Source organism: Pyxicephalus adspersus, chromosome 2 (assembly GCF_032062135.1).
Source record: "Pyxicephalus adspersus chromosome 2, UCB_Pads_2.0, whole genome shotgun sequence".
Taxonomy (NCBI): domain Eukaryota; kingdom Metazoa; phylum Chordata; class Amphibia; order Anura; family Pyxicephalidae; genus Pyxicephalus; species Pyxicephalus adspersus.
The window spans coordinates 20,546,609-20,562,197 of NC_092859.1; the positions used below are offsets into that span (position 1 = coordinate 20,546,609).

The 15,589-nt window shown below is 40.7% G+C and overlaps 1 protein-coding gene across 1 annotated transcript; it reads left to right on the forward strand.

Moving 5' to 3' along the window:
- Positions 1–2,656: 2,656 nt before the first annotated feature.
- On the forward strand, positions 2,657–10,606 carry LZTS1 (leucine zipper tumor suppressor 1). The gene is made up of 3 exons (XM_072399845.1): positions 2,657–3,170; positions 5,396–6,019; positions 6,781–10,606. The coding sequence occupies exons 1-3, from the start codon at positions 2,754–2,756 to the stop codon at positions 7,285–7,287; spliced, it is 1,548 nt and encodes a 515-aa protein (XP_072255946.1). The 5' UTR covers positions 2,657–2,753; the 3' UTR covers positions 7,288–10,606.
- The last annotated feature ends 4,983 nt before the right edge of the window (positions 10,607–15,589 follow it).

The following is a 15,589-nucleotide window of genomic DNA, read 5'->3' on the forward strand; positions in this document are numbered from 1 at the left end:
ACTTTGTAAAACTGTATGAAATCAGATAAATCTATCTGGCTGGTTCATGCAGGTCAGTTCTGTTTGCACCTAAACATTGCCCTATTAAAAAAGGTCATTGTGTTACTTTTCCTTTACTTTTCCCATTGGCAATGCTGCTGGGAAGTTAACCCATTCCCTGCACCCTCAGCAGAGTCTTTTGTCCTGTTTCTTTCAAAGGCGTCAGACTTGCTGTTGCCAAGGAAACTGAGAGTGCGCTGCTTGGAACACACTGTACAATATGTGTATTTTTACTGTGGCCTTTGTGATTGACAAACTATAGCATTGTGCTGGTACACAGGATATGATTATTATATCATCACGTGTAACTGTTACATGTAAATACAAGGTTCTTTTTTTCATTTTTATAGAATATACTTTAAATTGTTCCAAAGTATAGCAGCCTATACCTTTTAAAAGTAATTTACATATTATCACCTTTCACCTAAAGCGGACCTATTACCACAATTTTGAGTTTGAGTAAAAATGTTGAAAACCCTTTTTTATAAAGCAAAAATATGTTTCTTTGGTTTTGTCCTAAAAACGTTTTTTTTTTTTTTAATGCTTTCCCTTCTGACTTTATGGCTACGGTGGTAAAAACTGAATTGGAGCCCAGAACCTCCTGGGATATTTATGTTATATTTAGGAGACTTCAGACTGCTATTCTGCGCATGCTGGAAACTCACATTTATAGATTACTAAAAACTCATTGGGTCATGCAGAGGCTCTGCCAAGTTGTTTTGGCCTTAGTTTATGCAGGTATCAATAAATTAGAATCAATAAGCCACAGTTTGAGAAATGCCTGCACTCTCTAGAGCAGTGGTTGCCATGGACGTCATGGACCACTAATTTCACGGACTTTTCACGGACTCTGGACCACATATGTCACTCAAAGAAGAAACTTCCCCCAGAGTGACGTTAGGATGCCAGAACCTGCCCACTCTCCCATTGCAGGACTGAACCTGCGATCCAGAGATACAACACACCACCCTGAGCCTGCAATCCATATAGACAGGGGTGTAGCGGGGCGGGCACGGGCAGTGCTCTCACTTTTTTTGGGAATGGGCACGCATGCTCACTCCTATTTTGCCAAGAATTCCTTGGTAGTCCGCAGCTCTGGCTGGTCTACCCACACAGGGTCAGGAGAAAAACCCAACTGGGGGAAGCGCAGCGGTCAGAGCTGCGTACCCTGTCTCCCATATGGAATTGCACGCTCAGGGAGGGTTGTATCTCTGAACACAACCCGCCCACTCCCCCTTGGCAGGCTCAGACCTGGGATGGAAAAGTGAGCGGGTTCTGGTATCATGACATCGCTCTGGGGGAAGTTTCTTTTTCACATAGGCAGGCGTGTAGTGGGGTGGGCACGTTTACATAATGATGCGCATCGATAGTACCATACCCCATCTACTTTTTTTATGACTACACCCCTGCATACGGGAGGCATGGTCCATTGCTCTTGCCGGTGAGCCCCACCAGCGGGGTCCTTCTCCTTACCCTGCTGGGGGGTGCACCGGCAAGAGCCATAGACCACCGGTTGGTAGCCACTGCTCTAGAGAAACCCTGGTTGAAAATAGCTGTCCTATTTGCCCCTTTAAATTTTTACAAACTGCATACATTTGTTAGAGGTTAGTTGGCCATCGTCAGTACAGGGTATAGGAAAAATGGCTTCTATGAAACAAAGCTTAAAAATTGGATTTACATGTTCCACCCCTGTAATGTAAAGGTTTTAAAAATGACTCCTTGTGTGAAACTGCTTAGTTGGAAGCTCCTGGGTGCACAGCAAACTGCTGCTGTGCACCCTGTATTGCAAACTGCACCACAAAGAATCAGAAACAAACATTAATTATGTGGACAAAGGCAGCTTGTTGCTTTTAGCAACTGTGCCCTGATCTACAGGATTCAAATATGGTTCCCAACCTCTCCCATGGACTTTAATGGGAAAGGTTGGGAGCATGGTTTAGCCCACAGCAGAACACTGTGGGTCTGAAGTAGCCTTTACATGGAAAAGGTGCGCTTTAACAAAAGAATATAATAGGTTGACTAATTTGTTCTCACGGAATACTGTTTATGAGCTGGTTCCCTAGCTGTTTATCTGTGCTCAAGGACAAATTCATACTGCAGCAGTGAGAAGTATAGTTTACCATTTGAATACCTTGTAGCATAATTTATGTGTGGGTCTAAAAGCTGGAGGCTCATTATATTTTCCTTTAAACTTTAAAAAAATATAAAACCCACTCTACTTACCTCTACAAACCTACTTCTCTTAAATGAGGCGTAAACCCCTTAAATTTTTCAAAATGTAATGAATGTGAGACATGCTGATATTTTGGGAGCCTTTTGGTTATTTTTGACCCACTTTACCATAAGAAGTGTTGTTGTGGCACCACATCTCAGCTTTACTCTATAGATATCACACATTGCAATGATCATGGTTAACGTACAATAAACAGATATATGGATCTGTTAAGTTGCATTCTAAGTTTAGCCTTTTTTCATTTTTACATAATTTGTGGCTTGCATTAGCCTAAACAACTTTTTATTCTCTAATGGCACTGCTGTATGAATGCATACTATAAGAAAGTTTACTACTGTTTTATAAGTTGTTTGTTTGTTGCTCCTTCTTTTCTCTTTTAGGCTCTTCAGTCTAAGAATGGGGGGCCTCTGGATATGACTCTGTCTCCCTATCTTTCTTCATCATTTATCAGATCTTCCTCTCTGACCATTTCTGTGACATTATGGGCAGTGTGGGCAGTCTCCTATCTGGGCATGGCCTTAACAGCAAACAAGGAAGAGGGTCTCAACATCGTGGAAGAAAGCCACCTCATCTGAAGAAGCTGAGCCGTTGCTCAGACGGCATCCTAAGATTTGGCTTTTCCCAAGAGTCAGGGCATGCCAAGGGCGGGGGATCTAAGATGGGCCGCAGTGAAGACTTCTTCTACATCAAAGTAAGTCAGAAACAACATATGGGACCGAGGGAGCATGTAGGTCCTAGAGATCATGTAGGACCACGGGACCATGTAACACCTCGACAGGAGTATCATGGAGTAAACAGCTCTGAACCAGAACCCCAACCGGTCCCGGAATATCCTGTGCCAACGAACAAGCCCTGCAGCCAGACCAGCATGATCCACTTTCCCAACCGCCTAGAACTGGTGAGAACAAGCTATTGAAGCCTAAATATTCATTACTTTGTAGTAAAAGTTAAATATAAAAATGAAAATGTGGATATTTACCTTTAGTAGAACACAAAAAAAATCAGTAGCTGTAATTTGCATTTTCTTTACCACTCATCCAAAGATCTCCTGCTAAGAGTGAATCTAAAGCCAATAACAAAAATGTAATATATTGCATCTTAGCACCAATTTTACAGGAAATTTTCATCCAGTGATCCTTCCGGGGACACAGTTTCTGTCCTGGGATAACACCATTCCCTCACTGTACTGTATTTATTAAGAGATAGAACTGGGACCCTAAAACATGTGTTAGGACCACAAAAAACCTTCTTTCCTCTCTATTACATCAAGAGAAGGTAATCTTTAGCCCATAGAGACAACTAGGAACCATGCATTTGATCAGAATGTAACAGAGACAGGCAGTGCAAGAAGTTCACAGGAGTTCATCAGTTCACAAGATTTCCAGTGGGATCAACAGGTAACCCCTTATATTTATTACACAATTCTTTCCTTGGTAAGATGAAAGATAGAGATGTTCTTTTCTTCCTTTTTTAGGATTTACATACATGTAGAACTCACTCCCATAGGAGTAGTTGAGTTTTTTTGTGCTCTCTTGTGGTGGACCAAAAAAAAAAAAAAAAAAACACAATCTAAGTATAGTCTGGGGTAGCCATCCTCAACCAAGGTTCCATGAAACTCTAAGGTTCCTCCAAAGGTTGCAAGGTTCCTTAAACTCCTGATTCGATGATGCCTGAGACCTGAAAATTATTTCAAGGGTTCTTCAGGGTTAAAAACATAGAGAATGGCTTGTTTAGGTTTTTTTTTTTGAACAAATCACAATCATCAGAAAAGAATAGGATGTATAAACAGACAGTTTACAAACTGTGGGACATAAAAAGCACACTGGAATGAAAATAGGCTTCTCACCATCATAATTTTCTAGACTACCTTACTGGCATATTCCCAGTGCTAATTCGCCTCCACTGTAGATCTGAAATTGCTCTGCTTGAATTTGTGTGCCAGCTAGGAAGCTATTGAGGTCAGGGGCAGCCAGACAGCAAGCAATTCAAGAAGGAGGTCAGTGAGTGAGAAAGCATTGGGATCGCCAAGACAGCAATTTTATTAAGTGAAGTCAGCAATAACACACCAGGCAATTCTTTAGGAACAGGTTTTAAAAAACCTTGCTTTATCGGTGTGCTTACTGGGAAGGATCATCCATTCTATGTATAGTATAGTATGGTGTAAATTACTCAACTATATTCGTCTACAAAAGCTCTCTTGTATGCAATATTACATTTGTTTTGGATTGTCTGTATCTAACACTAGCCGAGGTGCTGGCACCTAATATGGCATCTAAAACTTTTACCCTTGCTACAAATACCTCCAAAAACAGGAAAAAAAAACATTTTATAAAAAGTGTTTTTACCATGCAGCTCTTTTCAACAGTTACGTAAACTTAACCTTAGAAGATTCTTCATCACTAATATTCACAATAACAATAGAAAGCTCTCACCATTTTAAAACTTGTGCAATATATCCTTATTGTTGTCATAATTTTAGGGTTTAACCAGTTTTAAAGCATTTGGCTCTAGGGTGCCTGAAACCTAACGCCAAAGTATGCTCAGGACGCTTTGGGTACCAATAGGATTTAATCTGTGTTTTATCATTCTATACAAACCTTCTAGAAAACTGTCTCCTGATGGTTTGATATCCAAGAATTTTAGTCTAATCAAGAACTCTTCTAAACATCTAAGAGCAGAGCTGTGGATCTTTATGCATACCTACTGACAATTGTCTTGTTTGTTTCTGAAGCTGGCTAATTTGTTAACTAGTTAATTCTAGACCCACACAATCATTTAATCCTATGATTATTGGAAGTCAGTGAGAAGTACACAACGTCTGCTCCCACTCCCACCATCGACAACTCTACCCAGGAGAAGACATGTCTACACATAGTGATAATGTTCTTATGTTCCATGTAGGGATGTCAGAACAAAATAATGGCAGGGACTCCACAAATTGATACATTGTTATGGTTGATGTTTTGAAATGATGTTGAACTTTTGTTATGTTTAAGTTTTGATCCATATAATGCTTAGTGTAGTAAATATAGTATAGTATAGTGTATGTTTAGCAAAAAAAAAGGATTATGAACATGAACAGATTTGATGTCTTATGCTTCTGATGTTATCATTTTCCCACAGGAAATGAATGCCCTGCGCCCATCACCACTGAAGCCTGGCATGCGCAGAAACTCAGCCGTCACATGTTATCCAGCTGTAGAAAGTGGGCCACAACTTTCTCTTTACTATCGGCCAGACCGGTCACGGGAGGCAGAGAGCCGGGCTGGGCACTGTGTAGATGGCATGTCACAGTCTGGCAGGAACTCAATGTCTAGCCTTCCTACTCATCCCAGCAAGCTGGGCACTGCATGCCAGCTGGATGCTCTACTCATGCCAACAGGGCGTTTTGGAGGCAGTGCTCACAACATCACTCAGAGTTCCAGGAGCAACATGCTGAGCCTCAGGGCTATGTCTCTGTCAGATGGTGGCAATGCTAATAAGATAATCAGTGTACCCACAAAGCCAGGTCTAAGGTCTCCTCCATCATGTGATGACTTAGCAAGAGCAGAACCCAGTGAAAATGCAGATGAAGGTCACCAAAGAGGTATTTCCAGGTCAAGACAAAGCTCCCAGAGGGGCCAGAGACCCCAGCATATGCTTTCTATTCAGGTTACAGACAGGGAGCCCATGGAAGGCAAAATGCGAGGTTATGAAAAGGAGAAGAAGATCACCATTAGCCCATCTATGGATGAAACACAATGGGAGGTAAGAGAAAAAAATTAAGAAAATGTTAATTTTAGGCATCTTGATCTAATATAGCAATAGCACAGCAAAAACAAGTATAAAGATGCAATCTTTGTTTAAGGGGGCTTACCCAAATCAGCTGTCAACAGTTCATGCTCTAACTTATCATTAGAACATATATATATATACATATATATTTACCCAAGTCTTGTTGTAACCTTTGGTCATACGTTATCAGTCAGTTTAGGCTAAACGAGGCTTTGAACAAATGCAGTTCTTTGGAGTAACTAGAAAGGTTCCATAATACGTAGGAACATGTTTTTCCCTTAAACCTAAACTAAACCTAAACATCTGGCGTGTTTATATTATTTTAAATAGAGCTAGCATAGGCACCTGAGTTTGATTTAGTAACAAGTGCAGCTACAGTCAGAATGGAATAAGAAGGGGCAGCACATGAAGACAATGAAGTGCTACTATACCTTCATTACCAGAAATTAGCTGGAGGTAGGTGACTTGGCTGTCCTAAATACAGAAGAGAAAAGTCAGGTCAACTTGGTTCAACTGTTTGTTGGAACTGTGGGAATCGTGAAAGTAGAATGGACAAGAATACTAATTTTCTGCAAGTAGGACAGCTTTTATGGTTGAATATCATCTGTATATTTTTTTTTTTTTGCCAGAAGTTTAGCATTAAAATCTTTGTTATCTAGATAATTTTATATTGTTACAGAGATCTAGCTTTAGGTTTTTCAGTGCCAGTTATTTTGTACTGATATTTCCTATAGGTATGCCAGAAATCTGGGGAAATTGTTTCCCTACGTCAGCAGTTACGGGACACCCAAGAAGAGTCATCCTTACGTGCCAGTGAAATTCTAAGCCTAAAGGCTCAACTTCGGGAGACAAAAGGGCGTGCAGAGGTCCAGGAGCAAAGGGCAAGAGATGCAGAGGAAAGGTTGCGCGTGGCAGAGGCCGAGAGAGATGATAGGGATGATTCAGTGGCAACAGAGGCAGAACTGGAGTCCCTACGTACAGAGCTGGAGGCAGAGAGGCAGAACAATGAGCAGATGACCGATGTGTTCCAGAGGGAAAGAAAAACATGGCGGGACGAGAAAGAGAAGGTCATTCGATATCAGCGCCAGCTGCAGCAAAACTACCTTCATATGTGCCAGCGATGCCAGGCCCTGGAGCAAAGGCTGAGAGCTCTGAGTGGAGAGGACCTGGATGACATCCCCATCATGACTCTTCCTGATATGGAGCTCTCCTTCCAGGACATATTAGCTACTGAGATCTGACTACAGTGAAAGAAGCTGGGTGTGAGTGTATGTAGTGTGAATGAGTAAGAATGGACAATGCATGGAGATACGTTGGACCTTATGCCTGAAAGTCTGTGAAGGAAGAACTGCTAATGTTGCCCCAAAAAACAAAGTTGTAGATTAGTACAGAAGACCCTATGGGCAGCATTTCTTCCTTAAAACGAATTGATATTTTATATATTTGCAGATGAAGCAATGTCTAAGCCCTAGCCCTTATTCCCCTGCAAAATCTATCCTAGGTTCCAGGTGTCCTTCCAGTGAAGGCTGCAGGGGGCCCATCTCAAGCCCAGGTCACCCTTTAACATCCATTTACATCTTTGCCCCCCCTCCCCTTCATTTAATTCTAAAATCTGTGTTATTGGGGACAAGGGGGAAACATTCCCTAAGTCTGAGGATGGCAATTAGATAACAGAAGTTCTTTATTTTACAAATCCAAGTCCAATGTACAAGTCCAAAACTTCAAAGTGAGCCAATGCTGCAGTCAGGGTCCATTTTATTCTAGGATAAAGGGAAATGGCAGCACTTTTGTCAGAGTACTGACCTACTAACATCATGTTATGCTCCTTTTTCTGCATCAATACTAGTGAACATCACAGGAAAGGCAAGCAAGCTCTTTTACATGCCCTAACAGTGTATGGCTGTGCACAACTTCATAATTAGTACAAGCAATACATTCCCATGATGCATATACAAAAAGTATACTCTGTTGATCATACCATAAATTCAGTAGGTTATTAGTTCCTTTCTGTCTGAGCTGACAACACTGTTTCTGATGCACTCCGATGAACATACAATGACATGTTTTTGGACCTGCTAGACTACAGAATCTCACCCAGTGACACTGTAGCATTTATGGTGAATTATCTAACCTGAGGCTTCTATTGTAGGCCCACCACAGTTCCCTGTTGTTGACACAGGTTATCAGCGCCGTACTTAAGCCGCATACACACGTGCAATTATAGTCATTGGAAAGGATCTTTCACGATCCTTTCCAATGACTAAGGACTGCACGATGCATCAATGACTGCTGTATATACAGCATTATTCTGCTTTATGCAGAGGGGAGGGGGAGAATGATAGAGCAGCACCCCGCTGCGCTCTCCCCCTTCTCTTGCATTAGGATCGTTCGTCGTCCATCATTCGTGGATCCGCCAGGACGGTCGTTCAGGCGATAGACGACGGGAGCTGTACACACGCCAGATTCTCGTACGATATCGCCCCTGAGCCGATTATCGGGCGAGAACCATTGGACGTGTGTATGTAGCTTTACTCTGATTTAGGACTTTGCTGATGTCATTGCCCTGTTACTGGGCTTCAATACCTTTAGGTTGAAAGATCTGAGTCTGGAGAACTGCAGGATCAAAGATATGAGGATTTAGAATTCAGACCCTACTCCTTTATACTTTTCTGTTTAAATAAATCAGAAAACACTTTAGAGCTTGGGTTTTGTTTTTTAGGATCAGCTCTACCACAAGTGTAACTTGTATCAATCATATCACGCGTGGGCATATTTAGAGGAAGGTTTATAAAAGAGCTGCATTATGAATCACTGGTGGACTCTATACTAGGCAACCATTGGTATTACAAGACTTGGCTACAGTAATCTAAACCTTATATAATTCTCCTTATATTCGAAATCCTTATATGGGTTAGCCTATATGTGGCCATGTTACATGAGAATCACAGTATGTGACTATCAGAAAAAAATAGATTAAATACACCAGTAAACCATTTGTATCGTGTAGAAATTGGCATCCAAGGATAAGGAAGCCCATTATAGTGAGGACCAGCAATTGCAAAAAAAATGTCCATTCAATGTTTCGGTTTCTAGTTTTTTTTCCTTGCATCAAACAGTTTTTTAAGTGAGAAATAACAAAGAAGTTTAACATTTTTAACATTTTCACTGCTCCGCTGAGAACCTCAGAATTTGAATACATCAGTTAGGTGTGATATTATGTTAACACTCAACATTCTAATTAATTCTCTACACTCTACTAGCATCCTATCCACTTAGAAAAGTTTGCATAAAAAGGATTCTTGTTCTTTCTTCACACATTGCAATAGCTGTTCATTCAGTATACCTTCTAGAGGGAAGCATTACATAGACTTTGTCCATTACCAACCCTGGCGGTGCTTTTTATGCCAACTGTCACAATGGTTACTTTAGCCATAGAACTATCCCTGCTTCTGTCCAAATCTACACATATGACCTCCATTTATAAACTCCAACATGGGATGTACCAAAGTTGTAAAAGCCATTGATTAATTACTAGACTGTGAGATTGCGCAAACCAAATGTGTAGCAGAAGCAGTACAACTATGCTAGTTTGCACTAGTTAGTAAGAGAAGGGTTATGGTGAGTGTGTGCATTAAAACTTGAAACCTTGAAGGGACTGGCATCCTCGTTTTCTTGCTATCAAGAAGTTCAAGAGAGATTTGATAAATCTATAGATAGAATAGAAACCCTCTATAGGATAGGGGACATACGCCTCACTGAAGTCTGTGAGATTGATCAGGTGGGAATATAATGGCCATGGAAGGATGCGTGCTTTGTGTACCTTGTGTGTTTGTCCACCATGTGCAAAGTAACTGTGGGAGTATGAGTGCGCACACACACGGTATTTTGTGTGTATAAAGAGCCCTTCTTATAACACTCTATATGGTACTCTTTGTTCCCTAAACATTTTGTGCAAATCGCCACAATGACGTGTTGTGGAGTTTGTGCCGCACGCAGTCATGTGTTCTGTGCACTGGTAGGAGAATGGCCACCGGGAAGAATAGCAGGAGAACTCATAACTGTGAATTTCTGAAAAAGAAAAATGAAGAACCCATTGTACATCTGTAGCAGACATATGGAAGAAGCTACAATGGTGTGCCATCTTTAGAGCAAAAAGAGCTCATAGACAATGCTTTGGTGAAAGCGAAGCTTATGGAACTACTCTGCTGAGGTCATAGAGAATGATCACTGAGTAACACCTATAAGACATGTCAGGTTTATTGTACAATACACTGCTGATCTTTTGAATTACAGACAATGTCTGTATATTTCACATCTAAAAGTAGACAAGCACTAAGAGAATTATGTGACCATTGTGATGCTAAAACCTTTGTGAATATGGGTTGGTGCTGTCACACCTACCCCGATTGTCAATATCAAAAGTGGTCAGGGCAGTATTATATACCTGGGAAGGGGAAGCCATATCTCTGTGTCTGGTGCAGCCTGGTAGCTGCCTAATTCCATACAAATAAATTAAGAATTGATGTTTATATTGTTTAAATAAAGAAATCTCCTGGATTATGTAAGGCTGTTATGTTACAGACAGTACCATGGAAAATACTGCAAACTGTATATATACTGTTTATGACAAAATGATTATCATGGATGCATGATATAGAGTTTCAAGTGAATAAGGAAGGGTGAGAAGTATTTTCTTATTTTTATTACTCCATTAGAAGGATTTTCCCTAATGTCACATTAAAAACAAATTCACAAAAAGTGAGTAAAAAACTTCAAGATAACACAGACAGCAAAGAGGACTCATTCTGGAGATTTGCAACTGGAATTGATCTATACCAGATCCATGGGAAAAACACTTAGTACAAACAGTAGTGATTCTAATAAGTATGGTAATATAATAATATACACTGCTGATTGTATTGGGGTTTGTACACATTAGATATTGTAGATTTTGTTCATGTTGCTGTCTTTCTGAAGGAATGAGCGCTGTACGCTCGGAGGGGGGAGAATGAGTAAGGGACAGTGCACTGTTTCCTGTTCCATATGAAAATAGAATAGTCATTGAGGGATCACTGTACACAGGCTGGATTTTTACCTAAAAAGATCACAATCACTCACAATTATCTGTCATGTGTACTCAGCCTTATAGTATAACTATCTGCCATGCCTTAACTCAAGCTAACTCTATAGGTAAGTACTTGAAGCAATTATGGACCTGAATGCCGCAGTGTTGCTAGAGGCTTAGGGAATGTTTTATCAATTTTTAATCCAAATTCACCCAAATTTTACCAACATTTTTCTAACAATCTTATTAAAAAAAAAAGTTTAAAAAGGTTTAAACCATGGGAGAAAGCCCTGTTTTGCAAGTTTTTGTTGCATGTTTAAATTTCCTTTACATTTTCAACTTTCAAGTATTGTTTTTGTAAACTCATAAGGTGAATGAGTGATTCTGTGGCAGAGGAAAGGAGTTGAGACAAGTTTACATAACCCTAAGAAGTCATTTGAATCCCATTGTGCTCTTACCATCTCCTCCAACATTTTTATTTTATTCTTGTATCTGTTAAGTTTAAATTGTACTTCTTATCACACAATGATAATTTTGCAAAATGCAACAGTAATAAAGTGCGGGCACCATAAGTACCAGTGTTAGAATTCCATGACACCCCTTTTTTTTATGGAGCTTCTTGGAGCATAGACCCCAGCTGTCAACCGGGTCCCAACTTCTTTTAAACTAGGGTTCACTCCTTGTCACATAGCTTCTGACTGTCAGAGCCTCTGCAGTACACTGAAGTTCTGACATTGACAACTAAATGATGAGGTTGTGCCTAGAACCAGGAGAGGTGAGAATATTGACTTGAGCAGAAGTCAAAACCACATATATCGTTTGAGATGGGTAGATGGATTCTCAGTGTCACATTGTTATGTTTTACTTTGTGTTAGAGTACACAAGCTTTAAAAATTACAACAGCTTATGACCTCACAACAATTTTCTAACTTTCTATGAAGCATTGTTCACTCTGCTATACATTATGCTTAGGGTCATCCTATATAGCTGCCCGGTAATGACTCTTAGTGTTTCCTTATGCACCCCCAAGGTTACTTTATGTGTACAATGTGAAATATGTATAAATTGTGGGTTCATGATGGGTGCATTTTTAGGAAAAACATTTATTAATTAGAATTTTTTTAATTAGAAAGCTGTCAGTTTAATACTGAACATTTTTATAGGAGAAGTGCAGAGTCATAGCCTCTAGGGGTAGGCTCATCGATGTCTAAAATGGTCAACTAATTGATTTACTTTGTGGCAACATTGTATGCAAGATAATTTGCTTATACTGTGCAAGGTTAGGGATAGGGAGACACTAAAAGAGAATGGAAAGCATTGCACAAATTTCGAACCTGGAGGATCCTCTTTATGGCAGTCTGTAAAGCAGTTGACTGTCAGGCTTCAGTGGTTCAGCAAACGTAAGCTTTAAACATTATATCTCCACAGTGGGGAAAAAACGTTATGGGAAGTGTAGTAAGAAATGGTCACTGTCTTCCACAGAGAAGAGTACATCTATCACAAATTTGACTGTGCTCTGCACTATAGTTGATACTCATAGGTGAACATATCATATGAGCAAAACTTACTACTGTTATGTCTTCTGGGACTTTGGGTGTATCTATTAGATGTGGGGTTCAGTGGGTGCTGGAACCTCCTCTTACTGATAAGTAGATTTGGACAATGCTGACTTCTAGGGTAGGTAAATGTGAGAGGCATTCTTCATGATTTCCCCAACCATGTCCTGGTTTGAAATACCCCAATGGGGTCCAGCAGTGAGGTCTCTTTTTACTTCCTTCCTGACCTATTTTGTCCTGGCACCATCTGAACTGCATGTACAGGGTTTTTTTCTGAGACTAATTGCATAGTATCTACTATGAGAGAGTTCAGGCTATTCTAAAGACTTCTCTATCTATCCATTCATCTACAAGTGTGATAGTTGAATACGGTCTGCCACTAATAGTACATACACAAGAGCAGCACAGATTGAACTAGAAACCAGCAAGTTCTGTGTTTGGAAACCTTCTTGGAAGTGTTTCAGAATTGTTCTGTTTGGTGGCAAAATTCCTTCAGTAAAATAGCATCTGCTGTGTAGGATTCCTGGAAAAGTGGGCAACACTAGTTCCAGCCACATTGGCAGGAGCAGAGATGCCTGAGTTATCCTGGCACATCCATATTCTGGCTACCCTTGGAGAATGCATAACAGTCCCCATTGAGTTCTATGGAATATAAAGATTAGTAAAAAAAAAAAAAAAAAAGAAACTTTGCAGGTCAACTGTAACCCTTCGGCTTTGATTTGATGATGTGTAATCATGTTAACCACAGAGCTGTATGAGCAGTATGGGAGCAGTATGGGAGCTCCATGGCAAGGGAAGATAAAAGTCATCAGGGCAGCCATTTTCAACCAAGGTTTCTCCAGATGTTGCTAAAGGTTCCTCAAACTGTCCGTGATTCACCTCCTTTTAGATGAAACTTGCAAATTATTATTATTATCAATAAACAGGATCTTTATAGCACCAACACATTTACTCAGTGCTGTACATTAAATAGGGGTTGCAAATGACATACAGATACAGAGAGTGACACAGGAGGAGGAGAAAACCCTGCCCAGAAGAGCTTACAATCTAGGAGGTGGGGAAGTATAACACAATAGGAGGGGGAAATGGAGTGGTGAAAAGTAGTGAGGGTTTTAAAATAGTTCAAAGGCCAACACCACTTGGTAGAGCCAAAGTTTATGGCGATGTATTTTAGTTGTCTATAAAGGTTGTACTCTGGTCACCACTGTACGGAAGGGGAGGGAGGCATTCTTTACACTTGCCATCAGAAGAAATTTTTTCTTTACTGCCCCCCAAGCAGGGTTCCCTGAATCCTGAAAATTATTTCACAGGTCCAAAAGTTTAGGAAAGGGTGCTCTAGCTCAATAAATAGTATCCTTTTCATTACCACAGGTCTAATATGCAACTAGGGTAACCAAGTAGTAGTAGGGTAGTAGGTACCAACCAAACCTCAATAGCTTCTTGGCCCACATATAGAATAAATCAACCCAATCTCTCAGGGGGTGCTTGTGTAGCTGCACAGTCTACATGTATGATGCATCTGCCCCTGAATAAGGAACAAACCCTGCTTACCATGTTGGATTTAGTCATACAAACTGCATCCAGTGCTCACACGTGTATATTGACATCTTCAGAGCTGTACATAGCTGTATGCTGCACATATATAGTAAGGCACTGTGATCAGTGTACAGCCTGTGCTCCATTTCTAACAGCCCACACACGACAGATGAAGATGCTAATGAACTATAATTGTTCTTCGCAGAGAAATTTTCCCTGAGCTGATTACTGGGGGAAGGGAGGAGGGATAGGGTTCAGGAATAGAACACTGTGTTAAATGAGCACACCTAGACCCTGTCCCTTTTCAGTAACCTATATGTCAGGCATCCTCCATGGCAGACCCCAAAGGCATGAATCCTGTCTGGCACTTCTAACCACAGTCTCTCATTAAAATGAAATATGTGACCCAGTTGTCATCTGTATTTATCATTCTTGCAGATAGTCAACATAAAATATTGCAATGCCCTGTGGCACCTAATGCTAAATAACTATTCCTGTGCAGAGTAAGGGTCTGGAACATCTACTGCCATAAGCCAAAATTCACAAGTTGTTCATTGAGTTATCAACTGTCTTTAATTGGTAGGGAATCATGGTTCATATTTTCATTACAATTACATTGTCTCCAATTGAATCCAAATCAGTAAGAACATTAGTCAGGGAGTCTGTGAATATACCCTACATAGGTGCCTTTCTCATTTGGGTTCGATATAAGGTCACTAAGGGGTTTCACAAGTAATTGTGATTATTGCTGCCTGCATAGTTCCTGGGATGAAACTGCTAGCAGAACCAGTTAAAGGACCAGTGGCTCTATACTCTGGTCTCTTAAGCTGCGTACACACTTGCAATTTTTGTCGTTGGAAAGGATCTTTCACGATCCTTTCCAACGACAAGGGACTGCACGATGCATGAACGGTGCTGTACATACAGCACCGTTCATGCTCTATGGAGAGGGGAGGGGGAGAGCGACGGAGCGGCACCCTGCTGCACGCTCTCCCCTTCCCTTTCATTAGGATCGGTCGTCGTCCATCGTCCGTGGGTCCGGCAGGTCGGTCGTTCGGACGATGGACGACACCGACTGTACACACGGCAGATTTTCGCCCGATATTTGGCCGATGCCGATTATCGGGCGATAAAAATCTGCCGTGTGTACGTAGCTTTAGGTAAGCAAATATTGACACCAATTATTTTTTTAAATTTTTGTAGGGGGAATTTATCACAATGACCAAGGGCAATGGCAAGGGGGATGTAACAACTAACCACCAATGTAAGCAGGAAATGACCATGAAAGTAAGAGAGAAGTATACCACAGACATAATTGTAAGTTGTTCTTTACCACTGACCACCAACACAAGGGGCTACTTTGGTATTGACCACTGGTCACATGAA